This window comes from Hyperoodon ampullatus (genome assembly GCF_949752795.1).
Source record: "Hyperoodon ampullatus genome assembly, chromosome: 13".
NCBI classification, from domain to species: domain Eukaryota; kingdom Metazoa; phylum Chordata; class Mammalia; order Artiodactyla; family Ziphiidae; genus Hyperoodon; species Hyperoodon ampullatus.
Window position 1 is genome coordinate 69,422,488 of NC_136926.1, and position 27,240 is coordinate 69,449,727.

Sequence of the window (27,240 nt, forward strand, 5' to 3'; positions counted from 1 at the left end):
ATGGGTTGAAGTAAATATAACTCATACAAGAGAGAATATGTCTTTCAGCAGTGTATGTATATAGGAGTAGATGTAGAGCATAATCCGATGCTTAGCTAATAGAACAAAATGTACAGAAACAAGTGAGTTCTGCTGCATCCTAGTTGTTTCCTTAAGATGTTAATCACCTATTCCAGTGATATTTCTGTTTACAGTGTCTTTTGGAAATCTTTGTTGAGAAAGACTTTTAGAAAGTACCACATACTCTTTTGAATTCCTTCATTGACAAGAATTTTTTTATTGACGGGTTTGATGTAATATAACAACCAACAATGATTAAAGGACAAATATAAATAAGATGAACAACAAATTATAAACCAACATTTCAGATTTTCAAAAACGTCTTAAAATGGCAAGATTATCTTTCTCTTTGCAGCTTGTTTAAAGTTTTGTTTCTCCCTTAAGTGATACATTCAGAATAACTAGGAGCAATTATCAGAGATATCTCTTGCCTTATAAATTATTCCAGGGCCAGGTCATCTCGGAAGAATCTCAATCCCCGTTCATAGTTTTCAAAGGGAGTGGGGCCGGTGAGTGTCAGAAAGAAAAGGAGTGACTAATTGGAAACACGATTGTATTTCCTTTTGTAATCTACAAAGAATGACCATTGTCAGTGTTATTGCAAGGGCACAGGAGTGGTGAAGTAAAATTTTAGCTTTTGGTTACACCAAGGTGATGGTTCTAACAACCTTCTGAGAGACAAAGTAGGCATTGAAGGTAAAGTTAGGACCCTAAAAAAAAGAAAGTAAATAAAACTTTAAATTTATAATGAATAGTTATAAAAGGTGGCATTCAAAACAGGTCATAATAATAAAACAAATACCATTATTGAATGTTGACCCAGTATCTAGTTATTTTAAAATATCATATCAATGTATTTTTTCTCACCACAAGACATGTATGGTTTTTCTTTTAAACTAAGGCAAGATTGACACATAGTAAAATGCCCAGATATTAAAGATACAATTGCATGTATATTGACAAATGTATTCACCTGTATAAACAAGGACCTAATCAGGGTACACATCATTTCCATCACCACACAAAGTTTCTGCACACCTCTGTCCAATAAATCTCCAATCCCTCACAGGCAACCACTGTCCTGATTTTGAGTAACATAGATTAGATTGGCCTGTCGTAGAACTTCCTAAAGATGTGCCCTTATAATCTGTATTCTTTTAAGTCTGGTATTTTTTGCTTTCACTTAGTGTAATGTTCTCAAGATTCATCAGTATATTTTTATGTATCAATAGCCCATGTTTTTTCATTACTCAGATGGTATTCCATTGTGTGAATGTCATTATTTATGGGTTTTGTTTTTGAACATTTGAGTTAGTTTCTGTTTTGGCTATCATTAATAATGTTGCTCTAAGCATTCTGTAAAGGACTTTTTGTGGATATATGTTTTTATTTCCCTTGGGTAAATATCCGGGAGGGAGTTGCTAGATTGTATGGTAAGAATATGTTTAACTTTAAAGGAAATTGCTAAATAGTTTTCCAAGGTGGTTGTAGCATTTTACATTTCAGCTAGAAACACTGCATTCTTCTAGTTGCTCCATACCCTCACATTTGGTGCTGTAAGTGAAGTGGCGTCTCATTGTGTTGTGGTTTTAATTTCCATTTCCCTTTTCATGTGCTTGTTAGCCATTTCTATATCTTCTTTTGTGAAGCGTCCACTCAAGCCTTATTTACACCTTTTTTTTTTTGAAAGTAAAGTTGATTTACAATGTTGTGTTCATTTCAGGTGTATAGCAAAGTTATTCAATATAAATATATATATATATATATATATATATATTCTTTTCCAGATTCTTTTCCATTATAGGTTATTACAAGATATTGAATATAGTTCCCTGTGCTATACAGTAGGTCCTTGTTGTTTATTTATTTTATATATGTGTATATGTTAATCCTAACCTCCTAATTTAACTCTCTCCCTTTCCTTTTCCCTTTGATAACCATAAGTTTGTTTTCTCAGTCTGTGAGTCTATTTCTGTTTTGTAAATAAGTTCACTTGTATCATTTTTTTTTAGATTCCACGTCTAAATGATAGTATATGATATTCCTCTGATTTACTTTGTATGATAATCTCTAGGTCCTTTCATGTTGCTGCAAATGGCCTTATTTCATTCTTTTTTATAGCTGAGTAATATTCCATTGTATTTGTGTGGATGTGTGGATGTGTGGATGTGTGTATACATATATATATACACAGAACATCTTCCTTATCCATTCATCTGTTCATGGACAACTTAGGTTGTTCCCATGTCTTGGCTACTGTAAATAGTGCTGCTATGAACACTGGGGTGCATGTATCTTTTCAAATTAGAGTTTTCGTCTTTTCTGGATATATGCCCAGGAATGGGATTGCTGGATCATATGGTAGCTCTGTTTTTAGTTTTGTAAGGAACATTCACGTTATTCTCCATAGTGGCTGCACCAATTTCAACATATATCTTAAATGAAGGTAATACCATTCACATTTCCAGATTTAAAAAAGATAAAGATAGAACTGAGAGAAATCAAGAAAATTGCTTAAGAATATATATATCTTTTAAGTAGTCAAATTCATGTCTAATTCAGGTCTGTTTAATCCCAGTTCCACGGCCTTTCTACTCTCTCTGAATTTTTACCTTTTGGTGTGACATCTGTCTGGAAGGAAGAACTCTTGCCTTCTGAGCCTTGACCCTAAATGCTCAGCGATTCTCCCTGAAAGCGAGGCCCCTGGGAACTCACTAAGGTCACCCTGCCGCAGGGTTCAGGTTTATACCCCTTTCAGTTTACATCTCTAAATGTTCTCCTCTAGCTACTTACCTTCTTCCCAGTTCTTACTAAACAAGGTGCTGAAGAAGACCCAGCCTCACCACATGTATCTCCCCACAACTGGGTGGGTTGCTATTTATCATTTCCCTTTGTTCAGAGTCTTTCAGCAGAATTTTCCAGGCATGCAACTGTATTACAACCTAGGTCAATGTAAAGCAATCATGTACAAAATTGTCTGTTAAAATCCAAATCTATACCAGTAATGCTATAATTCAATATATCTTGCTGAGATCAACAACTGTAATTTGCTTCTTATTTCACTGGCTTCCTGATAATGACAGCGTGTTTTACTTTTCCCATACATCTACTGTTACTATTAATGCAGACTTTTTCTTGACCTTGGCTCAGGTCATTGTAAGTCTATTTGGTTTTGTCTATTTTTTTTTCTCTTCCTCCTCTACCCCCTGAGCCCAAGGCAATCTGAGTGGGTAATTAAAATACCAGTTGATTTGCTTGAGAACTTAGGTCTGAAACTATATTTGTTTATGATCAATGGCCTAATGCTATATTCCTTGTGCCATTTTTCATTGGTAGTTATTATTTTTAACAGGTCTTTATTCTAACCTAACTATTTTGACTTCATTTCTTTGTGGTTTATTAAAGCATGAGGTTAAAAAAATGAGTTCAAGTTTACAGCCACCTTAGACTTGTCATTAATTTAATGTCCCTTTCCATTATTAACAAAGTTATTTTCCATCTGGACATATTTTCCTGAATCGAGTACATATTCAGATGAGCAACAAATCCAAATTTTAGAGCACAGAATTGAAAAATTTGAGTACTCAAAAGTTTCTTCAGTTGAGGCATCTTACTTGCCATGAGGATAGAAATCATTTAAGATATATACAAGAAATTGAATCAGATACAAGGCAAATGCTTAAATTTTTTACCTTCAGGTGTGATATATGTACGTAGCCTATAAAATTAAACTTTAACCCAGACTATAAAATCATAGTATGTACACTTAATGAGTTATTCCACACTTGAAGAGAAAAATAGCAGCAAGAACCCTCACACTGAATCTTCTCCAATTGCCCTTGGCATTGTCCATAAGACCTTAGTAACTATGGCAATACCATGGGAGAGAAAGATAAACAGAGCTTCTGTATAGGTGTGCTGTCCACCATGGAGGCCACTAGCCACATGTGGTTCTTTAAACTTAAACTAATTAAAGTTTAATAAAATGAAAAGAAATTAGTTCCTAGTCATGCTACTTACATTTTAAGTGCTCAACAGTCAAATGTGGCTAGTGACTACCATACCATATAGTGTAGTTGTTCAACATTTACATCATCACAGAAAGTGCTATAGGACAACGCTGTTTTTACGTTACTTAGTGGGTTACTGTAAATGGAGCTTAATCTGAAGATAATGAAGAAAACAGAAGCAAGCGTACATAGAGAAATAACCACTGTAATTATAACTAAATATACACATAAATGTGTGCAGGGTGAATGCCACTTAAGTGTTTGAGTATTATCTATTTGGCATCCTGGGTAATTAAAGGTTAGCAATAAAATAACAAGACACATTACCCAAATGAAGGCAGGAACCTGAGTGAACATAGAAGCTGACAGATTGAGCAGGCTACTTTGATACTCGCATGTGTGCGTTCACATGCACATACACACACACACACACACACACACACACACACACACACACACACATCTCAGACACTAAAAGGTAAAAAAATTCCACTTGGGCTCTGCTTAACCTGAGCCATCGTAAAGTCCCCACATTATTTCTGTCTTGTGTCTTTCTTTCTACTTTTCCACTTCAAAAAAGAATGTAAACCATCTGGGGCCTCTTGCCCCTGATGTCTTACTTAATCTTTATCCTGCAGTGATAGGAAAGTGGGTAGACGCAAAAGTAGGACAGACCTGGCTTTGAATCTGAGCGCTGCTAATTAACAAGCCCTTGGACCATCACTAAGACTACATTCTCTCATCTTTGGAGTGAGACAATCATTGCACCCACCTTTGGGTTAGATAAGCCTGATAAAGCCTGGCCACGTTGGTATCTGGTACAGCGAGTGCTAATGAAAACTCTCCTCATTATACTGACGTCTACCCTTTTTCCTCAGCACTTCTGTATTCATATGCTTATTATTCTTTCTCTTTGTCCTCTCTTTGTATTTCTCTTCTACTTCCTAGTTCCCATCCTGTCTCCCAGAAACCCAGAAGAATTAGGAGAGTAACAAAGAGAAGACCCTCAGAAGCATAGAAAAAGGAGACAAAAATTAGTAAGAGAAGAAAGAGTAGCAAATGTTTGTCAGAGGGAAAGATATGCTTCCTCTTTCAGTTCCTAACCAAAACACATTTTATTTTATTATTTTATTCTTCTATTTTTCCTTTATGCTAGGAGGTCAGTCTGACTGGCTTTTAAGCCAAAGTAATGATTTGTTTGCTGGAATTAACTAAGTGAACAGTATTTGTGTTTTTTATTAGTTGAGTCCTTAGATGGTCATACAATATATTCACCTTGTCTTTTATTTAATTCAATATTTCCTTGAGAAATATGAACGAAAAGAGGAAAACCTCTGTGTTTGGTTATACCGTCTCTGGTAATTTCCTCATGTAAAGCTTTGCTGAGAAATCATTTCATTAAGTGCCCCATTGGTAAGCTGTTCGCGGTGCTTTATAATCTAAGGATTTAATTGTTTCTCTGACTCCGAGGGCAGGCTGCCAAAGCACACCTCACCAACCAAAGCAGGTGACGAATGTTTATTCTGCTCTAATTGGTAACTAAAGTCTGCTCTGCATTATGGTCCAGAGAAAACCCCAGACCTTCTCATCCTGTTGCTATGGAGAAGCAAGTCTGGGCACATGGAAGACAGTCTTCTCTTCCTGTGTCTTCTCTGGCTGAGATGATTACCACTGGACCTCAGTCTCTCCATTACTAAAATGGGAATGATCATCCCTGCCCTAACTTCTTTGTAACACCATTGAGAAAACTGATGAAAAAGTGTTTTTAAAGTCAGAGCACAGTACACATGAAAGTCTGCTTTTCTTAAATGTGATGGAAAATACCACATAAATTTGGTAGCACTCATCAAGAAAGAGCCAACAACTCTAAGCAGATTATCTCTAAATAACCCCAAGACAGCTAGTTAATTCAGTGGGGAAAAAAAATTAGGAATACAATTACTTGGAAGAGTATCTGGAGGGGTGCACTGCTTCCTCGAGGCTTAAAGAAAGTATCCTCCATACTACAGATTATTTGTGTACAATTCTTACACCATGATCAGAGCCCAGAGCAGCCCGTCTGTTTTATCTGTGATGCACCTTCCTCTCTATACCAAACGTGACAGAAGCAGGAATCTTTCTCTCCCTTCTTGATTTCCTAGTCCCAACAATGCTTTCAGCTCACTATGAGACTCAGAATGTGGAAGTCATTCTAGATTTTTCCCCTCCTCATCGTCCCTCCAAATATACCTACAAACTGTGTCACTCACATGCATCTTTTGCTCTTCATTTGTGTTCTACCACCTCAAGCCAGGCCTTTGGGATCTTTGCCTGGACAATTACAACAGTGTCTGATGTAGACCTGCTTTAAACATCTTTTCCTGGATTACATAGTTCTGGGGAATCATTATCTCTAAAAGCACAGTTTGAGGGCTTCCCTGGTGGTGCAGCGATTGAGAGTCTGCCTGCCAATGCAGGGGACACGGGTTCGAGCCCTGGTCTGGGAAGATCCCACATGCCGCGGAGCAACAAAGCCCGTGAGCCACAACTACTGAGCCTGCGCGTCTGGAGCCTGTGCTCTGCAACAAGAGAGGCCGCGACAGTGAGGGGCCCACGCACCACGATGAGGAGTAGCCCCTGCTCGCCGCAACTGGAGAAAGCCCTCGCACAGAAACGAAGAATCAACACAGCCAAAAATAAATTAATTAATTAATTAAAAAATAAAATAAAATCACAGTTTGAAACTTATTCAAAATGTTATTCAACTCACAATCTCTTATTCAGTGAAAGGCAAGGATAAGGGGCTGAGCTTTGGAATTAGAAATTCTCCCACTTACCTACAAAAAGCGGGTAATCGTTTATCCATTCAACAGATATTTGTTGAGTACTTACTGCATGCCAGACACTGGATTAAAGGAAGGATTAAATAAAATAAAGGATGTGAGATAGTTAACAAAGGGCCTAATTAGACATCCAACAAATGTTACTACTTGGAGGGGGATGGAGGAGGAGGGAGAAAAGGGAGAGGGAGGAGGGAGAGGAGAAATTGTCGGTCTTCAAGTTTTGATCCTAATGTGCATGATTGTACAACCACCATGTGGTGTTTACTTGTATTTGCTTATTCCACTCTCTCTCCTCAACCTTTCTTCATCAGAAGATTCAGCAAAACTGCCACCTTCTCGACAAAGCCTCTCTGATTCAAGAACACTTTGCTCTGATTTTTTTTTTTAAACTTCCAACATAACTTCTCTATTAGAAGATTCATCAAGATGAATAAGGTCTTGTTTGTTTAAATCCTTACATACCCTAGAAAACTTATAACCGTGTCTTACCCACAGAAGGTGCTCAATGAGAATCGATGAGCAAATGAACAAATGAATAGAGGAAGAATAACTGAATGTGAATATGCAAGTGAGAGGTTTTGTTGCACAATCTCTTTGGATTCATTTTTCATAAACCTACAGGTATCAGAATGTGTAGTTTGAGATCAAGAAATTTGAGTTCTATGTTCAGATTGATTGGGGGCTGCCATTTCACCTTCACTAAATAATATAGCCCTTCTGTGTCTCACATGTTCATCAATTCAACAAATATTTGTTAAATACTTCCTATATGCCAAACAGTGAAACTTTCCCTATAAAGTTTATTTTTATCTGATTTCCCTCCTGGTGATAAACCTTGGTAGATTAAAGAAAATTTATGTTGATTCTCCTTTAGACTCAGATACTTCCTTACACAGACTAGCTGAGTATCTGGTACCTGCAAGACTGGTTAATGAACAAATTAGGTTATAATCTGACCATTCTTTGGATAGTGTTCATAGAATAAGAAGGAAGGAAAGAAGGAAGGGAGGGAGAGAGGAAGAAAAGAGGGAGGGAGGGAGGGAAGGAAGAAAAGGAGGGAGGGAGGGAAGGAAGCCTTCAAAGCGTGCTAATTAGATTAGTTATTAATTCAATTTGCAAACAAGTATATGTAATGAAGTAGAATTGAATTGAAAGTACTATATAAATTGCATCTTTCTTGAATATGAATTGCTCATGCTTTTAAGAGATCAATGCCATTGTCTGTGTTTGCTATCCACCCATTACACTTAATTAAACGGTTCAGGTCCAGTGGGGTCAGAGGTATCCAGTAACATTTACCATCTGACAGGGATCCAGTGGTCTGTACTCTGTGCCTGGGGTAGCCTTGCTTCTCTGCAATGAGCAGGCATCTGCATTAGGAAAACAGCTACCACTCTAATTTTCTCTAATTGACTTGTTGGCAGCACTAACAGAGGGCAAAAGATGTAGAGACATGAAGACTGGGCCCCGGCAAGCGCTTGGCATTGATGGGGCCACTGAGTGAAGTAACTAATCTGTAATGAATAAAGGACTATGGGCTGTCAATCTAGCACATGCCAGTGGCATTTAATTCACACAAAATAGTAATTAAAAATGATGATGTTCTTCTTACTGGCTTTTGTTACCAAGTACAGCATCTTGGTCCAGCCCCTGAGGATCTGTCTGTAGGTTGTTTGATTCATTCCCTTAGCCCCAGAGAGCCACATGCATCTCACTACCTTCAGGCAAGCCTCAACAAAAGCTCTTACAATAATGGGTCTCTCACCTACCAAGTCTCCGTGGAAGGAGAACCAGAAATTCTCCCCACTGCCCATTCCTTATCTTTACAACCCCTATAATCAATAAATGTGCATTTATTTCCCCTTTTTCCTAGCCACAAAGAAGATACTGGCCAGAAGCCATCTGTTTTGGATGCTCAAAGAATTATTAAGTATTTCTTTATCCTTCTTTGTCCCATTGTGATGTATTCTATAGGAAAGGTTGGCCAAATGATGAAAATCTGATCAAGAGTTTGAAATCTTTGGAATCACTCAGAATATCCATAATTAAAAATAATCCCCATGTGAACATCCACCAAAATTCAAGTTGTCTCAGTAGGATTCAATCACAGTGAATTCAAATGAGAAAATACTGCTATATGTTATTTTTCAGAGGCAATTGATACATTTTTCAAGCCTATATATCTATCATTTCAGCAAATCGAAAAAATAAATTTACTATCATATTGTCATGAAATGTATTCCTGAACAATGGGGTCTGACCATAATTAATGATTAATTCATTTGGAATTCATTATGATAATATTAAATGTGTTTAACTCATTTGCTGCTTCTAAAGAGGGAGCAATTCTAGGCAATTCTTTTGTGATTTACTGGTTTTAAAGTTTAAGAGCTCTGAGCATGTGCAGGAAAATAGCTCCACATTGCCCTCTAGTGGTGAGCTAGTAAAAGACACTCTTCTTTTGTACGGGGAGAAAACACAAACCCTTGTTCTCCTTTGCTCCCATACACTCTCACAGCCATCTTTCCACCTCAGTACACACTTAAATGAGATGCCTCCATCACAATATAAAAGGGGATCAAGGCAATATAGTCCTATGTCCACTATTAACCAATAACCAAATAATATTTTTATTGTTGTTCAGGCTGATTCACTGTTGGATCAAGTTTGACGGGGGTGTAAAAAGATTCTGTTGTTTCCTTAGTAGATCCAGATGCAATTTGACAAAAGCACTATATGGAGGCCAGAGAAAGCCCAAAAGATGTTGAGTAGCAGGTAGAGTATGAAGAGCATAAAGAAGCTTCTTGAAAAAGGTAGACAGAAGGGGATGTGAAGTTGTCTTAGGTCTTTTATTTCCTAGGTAGCTCTGTGTTACTTTACAAATGTCAGTGGACTTACCTGATCCTCAAATTACTGACAACAGCAGAATGCCAGATCAAAAAGTCTTGAAGACCCCTGGCTCTAGCAATATTCTTGTATCAGTAACAACTCCATTGTTGTTATGGCAACTCCAAAGGCAAATCTGTTTACCTTTCCTGAGAATAAGCCATTACCACTTTCTATTTAAATTGAAGCTTGGCTACTGTCATGGTGTACCCAGGGTAGTTAGGATTTGTGGAATTTAGCAGTTAGTGTAATTCATTAATCCTACCGCTGGTAAATTATAAAACTCCGTACTCTTTGCTGGCATACCTTATACCATGGCTAGACCTCGAATGGAAAAAGCTGCCATTACTCAGATGAGTAGAGACTTGATAGGTATTGATGTTAGCAAGAGTCAGTATTGAAATGACAATGACTTCGCCTTTACTGTGGGGGGAGATTAAGAAATGGTGACTACTGCTTAGGATCCAGATAGCAGCTAGATGAGGTAATTCAGATTGAGACAAAAATTCAAACCAGTAAAATGAGAATGAACCAGTTGAGTTACTTTTAATTTTTTTTAAATGAGAATAAATGCATACTCTAACACTGAAAACCAATAGTGCAGTAACGCTGCGGTGGCTTTTACAGAGTCAGTTGTCTGAGGAGGTGTAAGTTGGGCAGCTGGGAGGTGGAGACAGAGAGATGAAGGCATGAATTCAATGTAACGTGGACCAGGCTGACCACCTGGAAGTTTCAGCATCAACACTGAGCAGGAAGTTCAGAACTCAAGTCAGACATTCTTCCCTCTGAATTCCAGTCTAAATTGGAGAGGTCCACATAAAACAAGCATACTCAATAACCTTGCATGAAGGAGACCTGCTTTATTATTTTATATTTACCCTCTTTACCACATCATATAGTTTCTACCTGGTTGCTGTTGATCTTATGGTTGACATCTTGACTGAGGAAGCCCAGACTTTATGATCTCTTCTTCCATGAATACATATATATTTGCATCATACATATATGTTCCTACATATAGTTGTATATGTAGGAATCTGAGGTTATAGACTAGTGGCCATGGACCTGGATTCAGTTCAGAGATATATTTTGTTTTGCCAGCACAGATTTATTTTCTTTATTTGAATTATATGCCAACATTTGAAACTGTGATGATTTCCCATAAAAATCTGGATTTCCAGAAAATTGGACACCAGAACTGCTCTCCATATGCTCATCACACCCGGAAGCTGAGTGGTGGCTCCGCTCCTTAGATGAATTACTTAGATGAATTCCTGTCCAGCATCCTCTCTCTCCTACTGTCTCTCATACACTGTAGCCAAATCTCTTTATCTATCTGTCTCTCCCTCCCTCTCTCAGTTTTAAAAACAAAGACAAAACCAAAAATAAAATTCTAACTTCTAAGCATGTGAGTTTGGCATTCCTGATCTCTCTCTCACTCCCTTAATAAAGAAATACAGAGACCAATGAAAATATATAGTATATGTATATTAGGTGAAACTAAATGCAGTTTCACCCAAAAGAAGTAATTTTTTTATGGTTCGAACCTCATATATATTAATGTTTACATTGTAGTTGTCTATATGTTTGAAATCAGACTTTGACTTCACTCCGATAACTATAAAGTATAATTCTTCCTAGTAGAAAAGTATTTGGTGATCTTCCTCACTGTAGTTTCAAGCTGCCCCATCTTTTTCCTGAGATGTTTGTTTCTTCTACCATCCTCCTACCTCTAAATCCTACCCATGCCCTTCAGTCCTAGTTCCAAGTCCAAGAAGTCTTTGATGACCCAATCCCTCACTCATTTTTTAAGCCTCTAAACTCATATAGCATTCATAAGTTGTATCACATACTTTACTGCTTAATTTTAGGTAGTCTTTCATTGTTTTCTCTGCCCGGAATTATGATTGTAACCTGACAACAGAGGTCCATCTTTTCCAAATATTCTTGGATCTCCAACAGCATTTAACACTTGTTGACCAATTACTTTCTTTCCGGTAAACTAAGTTGACAACATAAATCTAAAAAAGTAAATATCCCCTCTTGCAGGCGAAGCAATTCACTGAATAGAAGCCCTTCGACTGCATTAAATGTCATCTTATTTTATTCTTCTTGTTGTATTGTGGTTCTTGTGTCACTGTGGTTTGGAATGTCAGCTCTTTAACGCTAATATGTAGGGCACATAAAAATTTCACAAAGGAAAATCCATCTAATCAATTTTCAAAGAACATTGTCAAAGATAAATTCATTCATTTTAAAAGGTTTTTTTTGTAAAATAAAACACAGACACAGAAAACCACATGAAACAAATGTATCACTTCATGAATTATTTTAAGTTAGAGTTCAACCTATTTCTTTGCTCTGTTTCCTGCAAACTGGCATTTGGATCAAGAAGCTTGATCAGACTAGGTAGATTCGATCCTTTTGGCAAGACTCTAGAGGGTAGTGTGTTCTTTCATTAGGAGGTATGTAATGTCTGGATTCTCTGTTTTATCTTAGCAATCATGAATGCTTAATGCATAGTTTCATTTGTTCACTGGGGCTGAAAAATAGCAATATTTGAATTTTGTCGTTTGTTTGTTATTAGTAGGAATATTACGGTAAAAGGATACTCCCCTCACATGCTGTTTGGTTACACAGTGGTAGAGTTTATTCAAGAAAGACATGATAAATATTTGACTCTTTACCCAGACTTGAAGATAGTAATTTGGTTCCCTGTCAATCTCAGAAGTGACCAACTTTTATTATTCTTTAAAAAATCTTTATGAATTCACACATTCATATGTATTTGTTAAGTTTCATTTCATTGCAACTTTCATCTTTATTGACGCTCAGACTGTCCTCACCTTTGGTCAGTGGAAAACTCTTCCAAGTTGATTTCCGAATCCGTTTGACACAATCCTGTTAGTCTTTGAATGTTTCCTTTCTATTTGATATGTGAGGATGCCTCAGGCTCAATTGCTGTGTTTCCTGCCTCAGACTAGGAATCAACCAGTTCTCCAAGAAGCCTTTGATTCTTGCAGTGCAAAATATTTTTTTCAAAATCTCAGTTTGGGTGCTAGGGATACCCGTTGTTATTGAGTCAGTGTTTCTAGACATTTTCAGTGGACAGAATTAGAGATAAAATACCTTTTGAGTTTAAACTGGTTTTTCAATTAAATTTTAGGAACACAATACTGAATCTTTTGTTCACACCAGGAATCCAGTTCTCAAGGACACAGGGTACGATAGAATTAGAATTTCTCCTGATAACTCATTTGCTCTATCTCATATTACATTGGTTTCAGAATATCAATAATAATAGTATCACCATCAATAATAATTATTGAAACATTTTTGCATATACTATTCATATTCTCCCTTAAGTTTATCTTATGATTATAATATAGGTACAATGTCAGAACATGTAGCCTTGCAAAATAAAATCTCTCCCTTTTAACCCTCAGTTAGTCTTAGTTCATTAAATTTATTGTTCACCAGTTAGCTATTAGGTCAGTATCTCCCCTGGTCATTTAGAATGTCTAAAGTTCATTTTCTAGTGTATCTTGGGATCAGGGGAACAATATTCCCTGATTCATTGCAAGTTGATAACAGTTTGGGTGAGCCCTTTATATTTAAAGCTAACTCTTGTTGACTGGAAAATCCTTGAATCACATTTTCTTATCTTGAGTATCTCAAAGAAATCACTTAAATTTCTTCGGGCACAATATGGTGCTGTCAAAAAGTCTGATAATAAACTAATTTTCCCTCTTATAAGTCATGTATTCTTTTTGTCCATGTGCCTAAAAGATTTTTTTAAGTCAGCAAAAATTTCTTGAATAACATTTTTTCATCTGTATTTGTTCTGTTCCCTTTCTTTGGTTTTTTTCCTCAAGGACAACTATTACTCCAATGTTAGCTTCCTTCTAGAATATTTGTCACTTTTTCCCACATTCTTTTTTACTCTTTCATCATTTACTTTTGTTTCTGTTTTCGTTTTCTCCTTGTTGCATTTATTTGTTCATCTCATTACACTTTATTTCTCAAATTTCTTTTTCACTTAGTGGAATTCTTTCTTGAGCTAGGCCACCCCATTCAGATTCCTTTGTCCCTTACATGGAATTCTTTCTTGAACTGGGCTGCACCATTCAGATTTCTTTGTCAGTTACATAGAATTCTTTCTTGAGCCAGCCACCTCATTTCTGAATTTTTCCAATTCTGATTTATGTAAGTCTTGCATATCTGGCATTTTATTTTCTTAATGTTGTTTAGCTCACTTTGAAACAGTAAATTGCAGGTTTGATCTGTTTTTCTCATGTATTTTTGATCCTTTTCTTGTGTACTTGTCTATAAGAATGATATTCTCCTCATTTTGTTTTGTAAGGAATTTAACCTCAACAGATTTTTGTTGCTCGCTTTTATGTGATTTGTTTCCCTGCATTCCTAGAAGTTCAAATAGCTTTTCTAAATACACAGAGTTCCCTATCCTGTTGTTTTCCTTAGACCTGCGCTCAGGGCTCAGCAAACTGTAGCCTGTGGGTCAAATCTGGCCCAGGTCCTATTTTTGTTTGGGCCCCACTGAACTAAGAATGGTTTTTATATTTTTGAAGAGTTGTAAACAAACAAACAAAACAAACATAGACGAATATGTGACAGAGACAAAGTGGTCTGCACAGCTATATTGACTATCTTGGCCTTTTACAGAAAAGTTGGCTGAACCCTGTTACACACTAAAAACTATGGCAGTTTGCTTTCCAAGTTTTCATGACTATTCCTCTCTCCTACTTTGATCTGGACTTTCTCTTCCTTTCATGTCTATTGCTTCTGTCCTACTCATAAAATTTTAACTATATTCTTAGTAGTTTGTCCCCAGCATGAACACTGTCCTGGAAAGGAGACTTTGTAGGTTAGTTTCAGATATTTACATTTACTGTTCTTAAACTGGTCCATTGCACTTTCTAGCATTACTTGATAGTTATTTTAGAATTACTCTGTTTTCAGGTTTGTTGCTTCCCTCTGATTTCTCTTACACAGATACTGATAACATGCAGGTTCATGATAACATGTTGGTGGTTTGTCCACATCCACTTGTATCTTAGGGTATGAGCATATAGACCTCATCACCTCATTTTGTCATAAATGTCTAAATGCCTTTGGTTTTCTATCTAGTTCTTCTGTCTCTTTTTATATGAAGATTCAGGAAGATCAAAAAACTATATTGCCACCACTGCCACCTTCTTCCCAGAATCAAACTCACTCATTTTTTAACAACTGTTTGCTTAATTGATTATATTCAATTTGATTTCAGGAAAATGTTTATCCTGAGTATTTCAGTACATTAAATAAATCAACACGTTCATATTTTTTTTGTTTTTCTCCAGAGTCAAGTTCCCATTATGTAATCTCCCTAAAAGCTTTTAACAATGCAGGAGAAGGAGTTCCTCTTTATGAAAGTGCTACCACCAGATCTATAACCGGTAAGCTAAAGTAGTTAATCCTCTTGTGACAAGGTATTTGAATTATGGTGAAGAAAACAAACTAAAGTGAAACAAAACAAAATACAAAGAAAAAATGTATGTAATCATGTCCTAAGCCTTATGTGTATAGGTATACACACCATTTATTATTTTTTTGGTTATCAAAATTGAGAGGGATTCAGTCTATAAATTAGTACATGGAATTAGAGAACATAGATCTCTTATTCTGTCTTCTCCCAGTAGCTTCATGTTTTGGCATCCTGTTACCACTTTTCTTTCCTCTGGGCAGCTTGTTTCAAATCAATGCAATGTAGACAAGAGGGTCTCTGCAAAAAAGGCCACTAAGTGCCTGAATGGACACTTGCTTCTTTGCAGAGGGTCCTTCAAGCTGATATGACAAGGATGAACTGACCTCATGGGACTGGCTTGGATTTGGCTGCGTCACACAGTGACTTCTTTCTGAGCTGGGCCAATAGGTCACCCCAACAGTGTCCAGGGCCTCTGCACATTAAAAGGATTGGCTGCTTCAAGGACTTCTCACCTCTAGGAATTGCTATGTGAGGTGGACTTGAAAGGTAGCACAGGAGGGAAACAGGGCTCAAGGAAGTGAGAAAGGGATGGGTAAGAAAGTGAGACCCAAGCCATTTATGGAGCCTATTTGTGAACAAGGCTGGACCTACTCAGAAGTAGAATAAGTACCACCTCTGTGAGTCTTGTTCATGACCCATCACATGACCCAAAGTCACATGACCACCCCCAATAGCCTTATGTCTGAAATGTGAAAGTAAAACCCAAGAGTTCCATCCTTTTAATGAATACTTTGATACTGCCCCCTTTCAAAACCCACAACCCTCAGACCTCATTCAACTTATCAGCTATTTTCACCTGAATGAGAACAAAGGATCTGAGAGCAGGATTTCATAGCAAGCCCCAGAGAACATGCAAAATTACTGGGGTGCCTGAGTATGAGTCCTGGAAGGTAGGAATAAATGAACATAAAATAAATAATGGAGTCCTGTGACTTCTGCTACCACCTAAATTTATGTGAACTTTGTACAGTTTTCCAAGTCCAGAAGCTTCGTTCATAAACTTATCTTGAGAATTACAGTTGTAAACAAAATTCACAGTTGTTATGTGATGGTTTTCGGAGCACACCATCACTTTATTGCTTTCAACCAGATTTCCTTGTAAGGCAAGGATATTATTCCAGAGTCTCCTTGACTCTTTGGCTGCTGGTTTCAATGTCTATGGTCTGTCTGGAGTGGTATGCAAAAGCTTGGGTGCATGTCAGTATATTAATTTATCTGTGGAGACAGTATATATCTTACATTGTGTTATCAAAGGGCCCATGGCTCCCCAAAAAGGGTAAATAAGAAATATTACCCTAGAGAATATTTACTGTCAAACATGTTATTTCTAAATATAGAGAGATGAGGCAATTAGAGGGCCAGGATGGAAACTACAAGATAACATGGCGGAGGGTGGCTGGGATTTCCTCTTCCCCTTATTCTCTTACTCTGCCAAAGTTTCTCTGAGAGATAGCAGCCACTTTGGCTGTGCCCGTCCTTCCCATAATGTTTATTCAGTAAGCCAGCTCTTTCTTGCCTAGGTTAAAAGGTGGTAAAGAGTCACTGATGTGGCTTGTGATCAGACCACACAAAATTGCACCATGGTCAGTCTTTTAGAACTCTTATTTTCTTACCAAAACTAAAGCCCACAAGGAAGGAACACTAAGATGACCCCCCAAAAGTCAATTTTTGAGCAGAAACTAGTAGTAATAGCAATAGTAGAGTTCAGATAAGCTGAAAATAGGTTGCTCAGAAAGAACTATTTGAGGTGTTATTCACTTTTTTCCCCTGAGCACTTGTTGTCAGTCTTTAATTCTTAGCATATGGCATTCCCAGAGTGGTTTCTAAAATACCAGTGATCCATAAGACAATTTTTTCCTGCTATGACTAATCCAAATGGATCTGAGAAATAAAATAATACTGAAAGTTGGAAAATGTGTGAGGGATTTTCTTACTGAAGAAAAGTCAATAAGGGGTTGGAGAGGATGAATAAAACCAGCCCTTTCCACATCCCTGCCTAGATGTGGCAGACTTATTTTACTCTGTTTTCACATGTCATGGAGAACAAAGGACAAATAAACAGAATCAGAGGTTTAGATTCTGTGAGAAACTCTTTCAATAAATGTGTCCAAGGGCTACATAGAAGATATTTTCAGTCTCTGAGCTTCTGCAGAGTATGCTCATGAGCAGTCTTGGAAGAGGCCAACATAAAGTAAGGTAAAAAAAAAATCAGAGGCAGTAAGTGCGTCAGGCTAGAGTAAGTATCAGGCTATGGTGCTTTCCAGATGGATGTGCTCATAGATGCTGGTCTACTCTGGACCTCATCTCATTCAGAACAGTGTTAGAGCCAAGGAAATTTCACTAGGTCAAATGGGCAGGTTGTTTCAGTTTTTTGCTGCATTTTTTGCAATTTTATTCCATATTGTTGTAAAAATAAGACATTTTGAGCCTGGAGAAGGGAAGAGAGCAGGTGAATAATGAAGTGTGTTGTTTGAATTTGTTTGTTCTCATTTGTTTTATAAATGTCTCAATGAAGTACAATTGTGTTACTTTTTTTAAAAGCTTGTTTTGAACTTCAGTATGTTGACCATACGCTTATATGTTCTTACCAAAACAACTATTAGGAATTGAGTAGGTTTCTCTTTTTAGCAAAAGGTTTAAAGCTACGTTTTGTGTTTTTGTCTTTGTTTTCACTCTTTTGTATATTACCACTGAAAATCAGTGGTATTTAAGGCACCCAGGAATACAAGGGAAAAAAAACCCTGAAAAACAAAAGTTGTTTATCAGCAAAATAACTGCTAAACTGTTAGTGTTTAGCACTAACTGTTTAGGTACCTGGTGATACCTAAGAAACTACCTAAACTACCTGGTGGCCCAGTGGTTAAGAATCCACCTGCCAATGCAGAGAACATGGGTTCGAGCCCTGGTCCAGGAAGATCCCACATGCTGTGGAGCAACTAAGCCTGTGCACCACAACTACTGAGCCTGTGCTCTAGAGCTCATGAGTCACAACTACTGAGCCCGCGTGCCACAGCTACTGAAGCCTGCGTGCCTAGAGCCCGTGCTCCACAATAGAAGTCACCACAATGAGAAGCCTGTGCACCGCAACGAAGAGTAGCCCCCGCTCGCCACAACCAGAGAAAGCCAGTGTGCAGTAACAAAGACCCAACGCAACCAAAATAAATAAATTAATTAAATAATTTTAAAAAAAGTTTAGGTCCTTGGTTTAGGTAGTTTTTAATTCAACTACCCAGTTTCTGACCTGAGAGGGGAAGATAATTAGCAATACATGTAGCATATATTTAGAGCAGTGCTTGCCATCTGCTACTAAGTTCTGATTTGTTGGAAATACCGTAGTGTCTGTACTATCCAGTACGGCAGGCACAGGGCTCATTTGGCTGTCAAACATCTGAAATTGACTAGTGCAACACAATAAATGAATTTTAAATTTTATTTAATTTTAATTAATTTAAAGTTAAATTGTCCATTTAACTAGTGGCTATTGTATTAGCCCAGCTCTGGAGGAAGTGGCAAATAGAATGACAAGCCATGAGTGGGGGAAAAAAAAAAAAAAACTCCTCTAAAATAAGCAAGAAAAACTTGGCCAGGTTAGAAATTTTTGAATTACATAAGTTCATAGATATATACCAACAAACAGCATTACTTGAAATTTAGGGATGCATTCTGGAACTGAGACTCCAAGAAACTCAACCACAAGTCATGAAAAACATACTTTTCTAAAATCCAGAAATAACGGGATTGAGTATTACCGTTTCTTAAAGTAGAATCACGACTTTTCAAAATCTTATATAGGGTACCTGTGAAAGACTGTAAAGTTAGTATAGGTGTATCAACAAAACTAGATTAAGCAAAGAAACAACAGATAGGGTAACATGAATATGAGTTGATCTAAAAGGAGTTTGTGATTGAGAGTAGTCCTCCCTTGTGTATAACATTCTTCTTGGTAAGTCAGCTGTGAACAGAAACAAGTCAAGTGAGGCAGCACCTGCTCTAGTTTCGCCAAAAGGTTCCACCGATGTGCCAGCCTGATGACAGATTGAAATCCTCCTAGAGGCTGCAGTGTCTTCAGCTGCCCCGTCATCATTTCATAAATCCATTTGGGTTTAAAGGAGCCCTTAACAAAAAGACATGTCAAAGGACATACAAAAACCCTGGGCTCTGTCATTAAATTTTAAACACATATTTTTCTTTCTCTCTCTTTCTATTGTTGTTTTTTTTTTTCTTGGTCTTCCTTTTGTTCTGTTTTTGTTTTCAGATTTTATATTTTGCTCCAAAGACCACAGCCCAGTAAACTACTAAATAATTCATTGGAAAACAGTGATGAATAGGGGGTAGACATTTAAAATTCAGTGGACAAAGTGAAGTAATCATCAGAATCAGCCCTCAGTCTCTATACTGTATTTAAAAATATAAGCTCTGTATGTTTACTGCTTCAGATACTCTACATTTTAGTAGGTCTCATCTCCCCAAATGCCATCAAATGCCCAGCCTAAGAGCTCATCTTGTTTTTTGTTAGTGAGGATACATGTTATATGATTTCAAGGAAAATTTTAACAGATTTAAATGTCTTAGGTAATAAATAAAAGGCTCAAAATTGGACTCTAACTACAGCCACAAAATAGGCTCCCCTGATTCTGACATCCCCAGGATAAAAACAAATATAAGATTTTTCTAGAGAATCTTATGAAACCACACACATCATTATGCAGATTCTGTTTGTGTTATGGATGTGTGTATCTCAGCATGTGTGTATCTCAGCACAAATCTCATCAGGTTGTAGGTAGTTCATTCTGTCTCCCCACCCAATAATATGAAGTCTTCCCATGGAACTTAAAATTTTCAAACAAGGAATGTAGATATAGAAATGCCATTAAAAACTTAGTTACTCTGTGAGAATGTGGGTAAAATGGACACTTCTACACTTTCTCTAAGAATTTCAATCTAACCAAACCACGTGCTATGTAAACCCAATTATCACATCATTGAACCATGTGGACCACAGACTTGGTCTGGCTTTGTGCAGTCATAGACATAGACAGATTGCTGTAGACCTCAGGGCCCTTTGGTCTTTTAGCCTTTGTTTGTTTCTTACCTAAACAATATTTATGCAGATAGGATCTAAGCAATAATAAATGCATTAGAGAAAGCAAATCAAGTTAGAGAAGGAGGAGAAAAACAAATAAATAACAAAGCAGATATTAGGTAGGCATTTATTTCCTTTGCAGGAGGAAATAAACCAGACACTCCTTAGTATTTTGTTATTTTAAGTTATCTGCATAGTTATAAAACTGATGAAGTCTATACTGGATCTTTTAAGAAACAGTGTACAACATTCCAAGAAAAAAATGGACTTTTAAAATATATAACTAGACGTGACAGCCAAATTGATAAAACCACTCTAAGGAAATGAGTAAATTATGAAAAATAGTCAGTTACTCTTGTAAGCTAGCAATACTGTTTCTAATGAGTTTTCCGATTGAATTAATTGTATTTTTTTCTGTTCTTCTCATGTTCCCTTTCATCATTATTGCCATGCATTTAACTCATTGTGATGTGTTGCCACTGATGTTTATTTTTTTAACTCTTTTATTTATGTATTTATTTGTTTGTTTCATTTGGCGGGTTTTTAAACCCAGATCCCACTGACCCAGTTGATTATTATCCTTTGCTTGATGATTTCCCCACCTCGGTCCCAGATGTCTCCACCCCCATGCTCCCACCAGTAGGTGTACAGGCTGTGGCTCTTACCCACGATGCTGTGAGGGTCAGCTGGGCAGACAACTCTGTCCCTAAGAACCAAAAATCGTCCGAAGTGCGACTTTACACTGTCCGGTGGAGGACCAGCTTTTCTGCGAATGCGAAATACAAGGTGAAGTTCGAATTGATAGTATGAAATTTCACATGAACTGTCATTTGTTTAATACATTGTTTTAAATGCATCCTGGACTGTCATGAGTCATTTTGCTGCAGTGACATGAAATGGAAAACAAAGCACTTTTAAGAACTCAGTATCTAAAATTGGCTTGGGAATTATTGTGTCTTAGGAAACAACTCTAAGGCAAGGTAGAAAAATATCAAGAGCTGCAAAATGTTATTTGAATTCCACCAGATGTTGGGTTTGTATAAATAATGTGATTCTGTACAAGGGAGCGCCATTTTCTTTTGAAAATAGCAGAGCTCTACATTCATTTTTTGGACAGATTTTGGTGTTTTTCTTTTCATTTGGGATCTAGATTTACGCCAGAGGCACCCCTATTAATGTTACAGAGACCCATCTTATAGTGAATATGAAAAGGAATACATGATGATTTTTTTATACCATCCTTAGATGGTGAACACACTCTAAGCCATTAAGATCTACTTCCTCATTTAGCCTTGAAACACCCTCAGGTGGTAAAGAAAATCCACAGTGCACACTCCCCTTTAATTAATATGAATTAGACCAACTCCCTTATTGTTGTCCTATCACTGAGTCATCTCACAACCCCCCTAAGAGCTCCTTAGAGATACATATTTGAGGCACTGTCATGACTACCTTCAAATCGCTATCAGCCAGCCTCAGCAACTCCAACAAACGGTTATTTATATACTGGAACAATTTTGTTACCTCCTAAGCCTACCACATGCTAGTAGTATATATAAACAATACACAAATGTAGAATAAAATGAGATCAACAAGTAATTATTAACCACCTACCATTTACTTAGAACTATGCCAGATCATAGAGGCAGTTTAACATGCTTTAGCTGTTATTTCACATACTTAAAATAGTTACTTATAATTTTGGAATGCATAACACATTCAGCTCCATAGGTTTACTTCAAAGAACTCGTAAGTTATTCAAGTGAGGTACTATATTAAAACACATTTAAAATATTCACAGGATGATTATTTGGGGTGGAGAATGTAGCTTTAGAAATAAGAGCCTAAAGCGGGGGCGGGGAGAGGGCAAATTGGATGAAGGCAGTCAAAAGGTACAAACTTATGGTTATAAGAATAAGTAAGTACTAGGGATGTAATGTACAACATGATAAATATCATTAACACTGATGTATGTTATATATGAAAGTTGTTAAGAGGATAAATCCTAAGAGTTCTAATCACAAGGGAAAAAATATTTTTTTCTTTTTATTTAATTTTGTATCTATATGAAATGATGGGCATTCACTAAACTTATAGTTTAGTGGTAATCATTTTATGATGTATGTAAGTCAAATCATTATGTTGTGCACCTTAAACTTACACAGTTCTGTACGTCGATTATATCTCAATAAAACTGGAAGAAGAAAAAGAGCATAAAAGTTACCCAACAACAAAGGAACCAGTAGTTCAACCCGGGCACTCCACAGTCTGCATACTCCCCTTATATCCCTTCTCTTTACCACTCTCCTGGGGTGGCTTTCAGGGAGAATCTGGATCTCCCAATGCTTTATCCAATGTTCTTTCCACTAAACTGCTGTCTTGCTTAATCCAGCCTCAAGCCAGTGGTGATTTAGGGGGATGAAAATATCATTTGGAAATTTCTAACTCTCAAAACCCCAGATTAAAGGAAAATCCCACCAATAATTTTGTAAGTCTGCCTCTCTTCTCCTGTAGCCATGCTGGATCTGCTTCTAGTTTCATTCAACCTTTAAGTGACATAAAATTCACGTTTCCTAGTAAATCAGTTTTTAGTTGAAACCATTTAAAAACAGTTTTCTTTGGTTCTGCCTCCCTGCTAGGTCAGGTACTAGGAGAAACTCTCCAGCCACGTCCAAATAGTATCATTGATATAAAATATGCTCTAAGTATCCTATCTATCTCCTTACAGTATCAGATTTAAGACTCAGCAGAACTATAAATAAGGATAACATTATCAGATAAGACAACTGATGAAACACATGAGGGCATTTTTTAAAAACTCTCTTTATATACAGATTACCCAATTCTAAGTTTACTTTTAAAAATGTTAAGCTCATGGTTTCTGTACTTTGTGGATACATTCATTTCACAGAGTGGCTGTGGGTACCTTGCCAGTACATGAAATGTTCTGAAGGACAGTGATTGTTCTCTGCAGAATGATTTGGGTTTCGAATTTCTGGAGGCATTTTTTTTTCAGTTGAAGAGTCAATAGAACAGACACAGGATTATTGAGTCTCATAAAGAATGCCTACAGTGTGAGACCCAACCAAAAGCTATCCTCTGTAAGGAGAGGCTGTTTTCTCTTCTGGATTGAAGTATGAGAATTGAAAGAAATATGTTAACTGTTTCTCTCCCCATCATCTTCCCTGACCTAATAAGGCTTTCCATTACTAGTGTTCGATCCCTCTCTCACACATACACACTCTACACCCACACCCTGAGAAACAGGGTTAGAGGAAAGAGGTAAGCTGGATAGCAAGGAAAAATGTAGAGCATATCTGGTCTACTAGAAAGACATACATTAAATTTAAATTTTACAAATAATAGTAATAGACTACTTTGGCGTTGCATTTTGAACTTTTCAAACTATTGTCATATCTATTACTTCACCTCATTCCCCACTAAGCTTTATATAAGCTAGGCAGAGCAACACAAGTTAATGGGGGAAAAATACATACATGGAGTCAAATAAATGGGCTCTAGAGTTGGCTTTCCTGTGTCCTGTCATGTGACTTAACTTGTTTAATCTCCTTTTTTCTTATCTATGTGATTGGGATATTGATATACTATCAATATAAAAAGAATAAGTAAGATTCTGCATAGCTAAGCAGGCATGTAGAGATCTTTACGAAGACTTGGGTAGGTTGTATAACTTGACAAAATTCCCCATGAAACTAGAGCTGGAGCTCAGATAAGCTGATGGCTTTATCTAGGCCTCTTCCCCCCAGGAGTACCCTTCTACTTCAGTCCCATGTCAAGCCATAATCCAGACATTCATATTTTGATTGTCCAAAACTCATATACTCTATATATACTCTTCCTTATCAAATGGAGAAATTTTCTATAATTTATTTTCTACTAAAGTGATTCATCATTTGATGTTTTATATGACTTCCCATTCAAAATGCATTCATTGACTATTGACTAGTGCTTACCAGATACTAGTATGGATATTACAGGTGATAGAAAGTTGTGCAAGACTCAGTCTCAGCCCTCAAGCTGTTTACAATTCAATGGAGAATTTATCAAAATGCTGTAAATATATGTGTGTTGTGTGTGTGTGTGTGTGTGCGTGTGTGTGTATATATATATATATATACACCACACATATAGAGTGCCCATATCTCACACTAGACAATGCATAAAATATTGTAGCTAACATTTATTTAGTACTTACTCTGGGCCACATACTATGCTTTACTTGACTTATTTCACACTTTTAATAGCACTGTAAGGTCAGTGCTACAGTTATTTCTGTTTTATAGATGAGGAAGCTGAGGCTCAGAGAGGTAGTACCTAGGTATTCTGCCCCCGCTCACACACACACATACAGCCATGATTTTCCAAAGTATCAATACTTCTAGGCTAATGATTTATGTTGAATAGTAACTTTTCATAAAGTTCCTGAGAAAACTCAGTGAATTAATGGCATTTATAGAATGCAAGTATATCATTCAAGAATACAAACAAGGCATATAAGAATTTAAGAAATACAAAGGACAGTATTGCTTAGTTGCCTCCCAAATGCCAGTTGTGTCTATGCTCAAAGAAACTAGTTTTATCAAAGTGTGGTCTTCCCTCCTAGCTGAAATATTTCTCATTGCCCCATTTCTCCCCTTATTTCCATTTCTAAGACTTAGAGGTATTCATGACAGGGAAGGAGGGAAAGATTGGAAGTTATATCAGCCTATCAGATACGAGCTGCCTGTTTTGTGTTTTATTTGATGGGGTTCCATCTTAGTCTACAAAGTATTTTTACATTTATTTATGGCACACATTTTTACAACTATTTTTAAGAAGAGCTTCTGATAAATGTTTATGAGGTCATCACTTAAATAGGATGGATGGGCGCATCATCGAAATGTTATTAGAACAGTTAAATATTTATTTAATTTTATAATGAAATGTAGGATCTCCATAGCTATAATCTAAGAAGGATTCATAGTAGAATAAAAAAGATATACCACACTAGAATAGCTAAGGGAGTAGATAGGTATGACATAGGTGGAGACAAAAAGTTTTCCTTGATTTTCCTAGACGTAGATATATAACAAATGTAATAAATTTAAAAGTAAAAGTAAATATTTAACCTTGGAAGATGATCAAGATCTAAATAACAAGCATAAATTGATATTTATAATATGCATAAATAGTTTTAAATTTGCCTGATGATCTGGAAAATACACATTAACCTGGGAGATTAACCTTTTTCTTCATTACAATTTTGATCTTTTGAGTAAGCAATAAAGACAGACAATTTACTTTCTACTAAAATATCCTTAACCTGTTGTTTAAAAGACAAAGAATGTATTCAGAAGACTAAAAATATTAACACTAATGTAATCATTTAATATTTATCCAATTTATTGTTCTCTTCCTGATCAACTGCTCCAATGACCATACTTCAATGTATATTTAACGTGACCTGTGCACACAGAAAGAAAATCACATGACACAATATTGCTTTTGTCCATTTTCTTTATAACAGCTATATAGATTCTGGAATCACTAAAAGTTTGTATCATAAAGAGTTTTTCTAAAAATCATAAACAGTAGAGCTCTAAAATTTCATTTTATTCCCAGTGGACAATAATCATAACAATCTATGTAAAATATATAAAACATTAAAGCCTCTGAAAAAAAGACTTCAATTATTAGAAATAAATTGAAGTTAAAGTCAGTGCAGATAACCTTAAAAATGGAACTGACAGAAGGAAGTGGAATTGGTCCTGTCTCTGTGGTTATTGCCTCACTTGGGAAAATTTATCAGCTATCTGCCCCTTTTAACAACATAACACCTGATTTTATTGATTAGGTTTTAGATGTACAATCAGCCAGTGTAAACTGGTACAGAAAGGAAATAAAGTCAGTGCTGTGTCCTAGGTCTCCCGCTGTTTGGAAATAAATTCCTTTTTTGTTGGCTTTTGATAGTCTTCTTATGTGTCTTGATTTACCAAGTTGATAGAGTTCATTTCTTTTTCTCTTTTCTTATTTCCCGCTTGTTTAGTCAGAAGACACAACATCTCTGAGTTACACAGCAACAGGCCTCAAACCAAACACAATGTATGAGTTCTCGGTCATGGTAACAAAAAACAGAAGGTCCAGCACATGGAGCATGACTGCACATGCCACCACATATGAAGCAGGTATGTGAAGAAAGGCTGGCTTTGAAATTTCTACTCTTGATATTTGGTAGTGGTGTTTTCCAGGTACCAAGGAGGCTGGAACCTGTGTCCACCATGATGTCTAAATTATACCTTATTTTATATAAAATCATTCATAGCATTTTTATATCTAATATTATCCTCCCCACTCTAGATAAGAAGAAAATGAGTCCCCAGTGGATTAAGTGATCTGGTTTTAATCTGTACGTTAATTTAGGAGACCTGAATATAAATCTTCTTTTCAATATATTTAAGCAAAGGCATTTTAGTCTGTCCAAAGCATGCATGTCTTTGATCAACAGACGTAGTAGGTATTTACTTTTTTGGAAAGAAATTAGATACAAAATGAAGCATTGCATTATAACTGTAGTCTCATGGATGCTTACCCTAAATAACTTCAGCTGACTGTGGGAAGAAGTTTCGGGGGGGTCATGTTTGCTGTTTGGAAATAAGACAACACAATGGAAAACTTTCATGCATTTTGCAATAGTTCAAGTCGAGAGTAAATGCAATTCACTGTAAATTTTACCAGTCACGTTTACTATGGGTCATAAATGTTGAGTTTATAACCTTAGCAGACATGCACTTGGCATTTATAGTTCACAGAAATACAACATCTGAAGAAAAAAGG

General features: G+C 36.6%; 1 protein-coding gene across 1 annotated transcript in view; it reads left to right on the plus strand.

The window, feature by feature from the left end:
* DCC (DCC netrin 1 receptor) overlaps positions 1 to 27,240 on the plus strand; it is a gene marked incomplete at both ends in the record, with an annotated part of 1,188,726 nt that overhangs the window by 1,022,081 nt on the left and 139,405 nt on the right. The window contains 3 exons of the mRNA XM_079717018.1: positions 15,139 to 15,234; positions 20,960 to 21,192; positions 26,453 to 26,591. Of these exons, the coding sequence (XP_079573144.1) occupies positions 15,139 to 15,234; positions 20,960 to 21,192; positions 26,453 to 26,591 (468 nt within the window). The remainder of the gene's footprint in view (positions 1 to 15,138; positions 15,235 to 20,959; positions 21,193 to 26,452; positions 26,592 to 27,240) is intronic.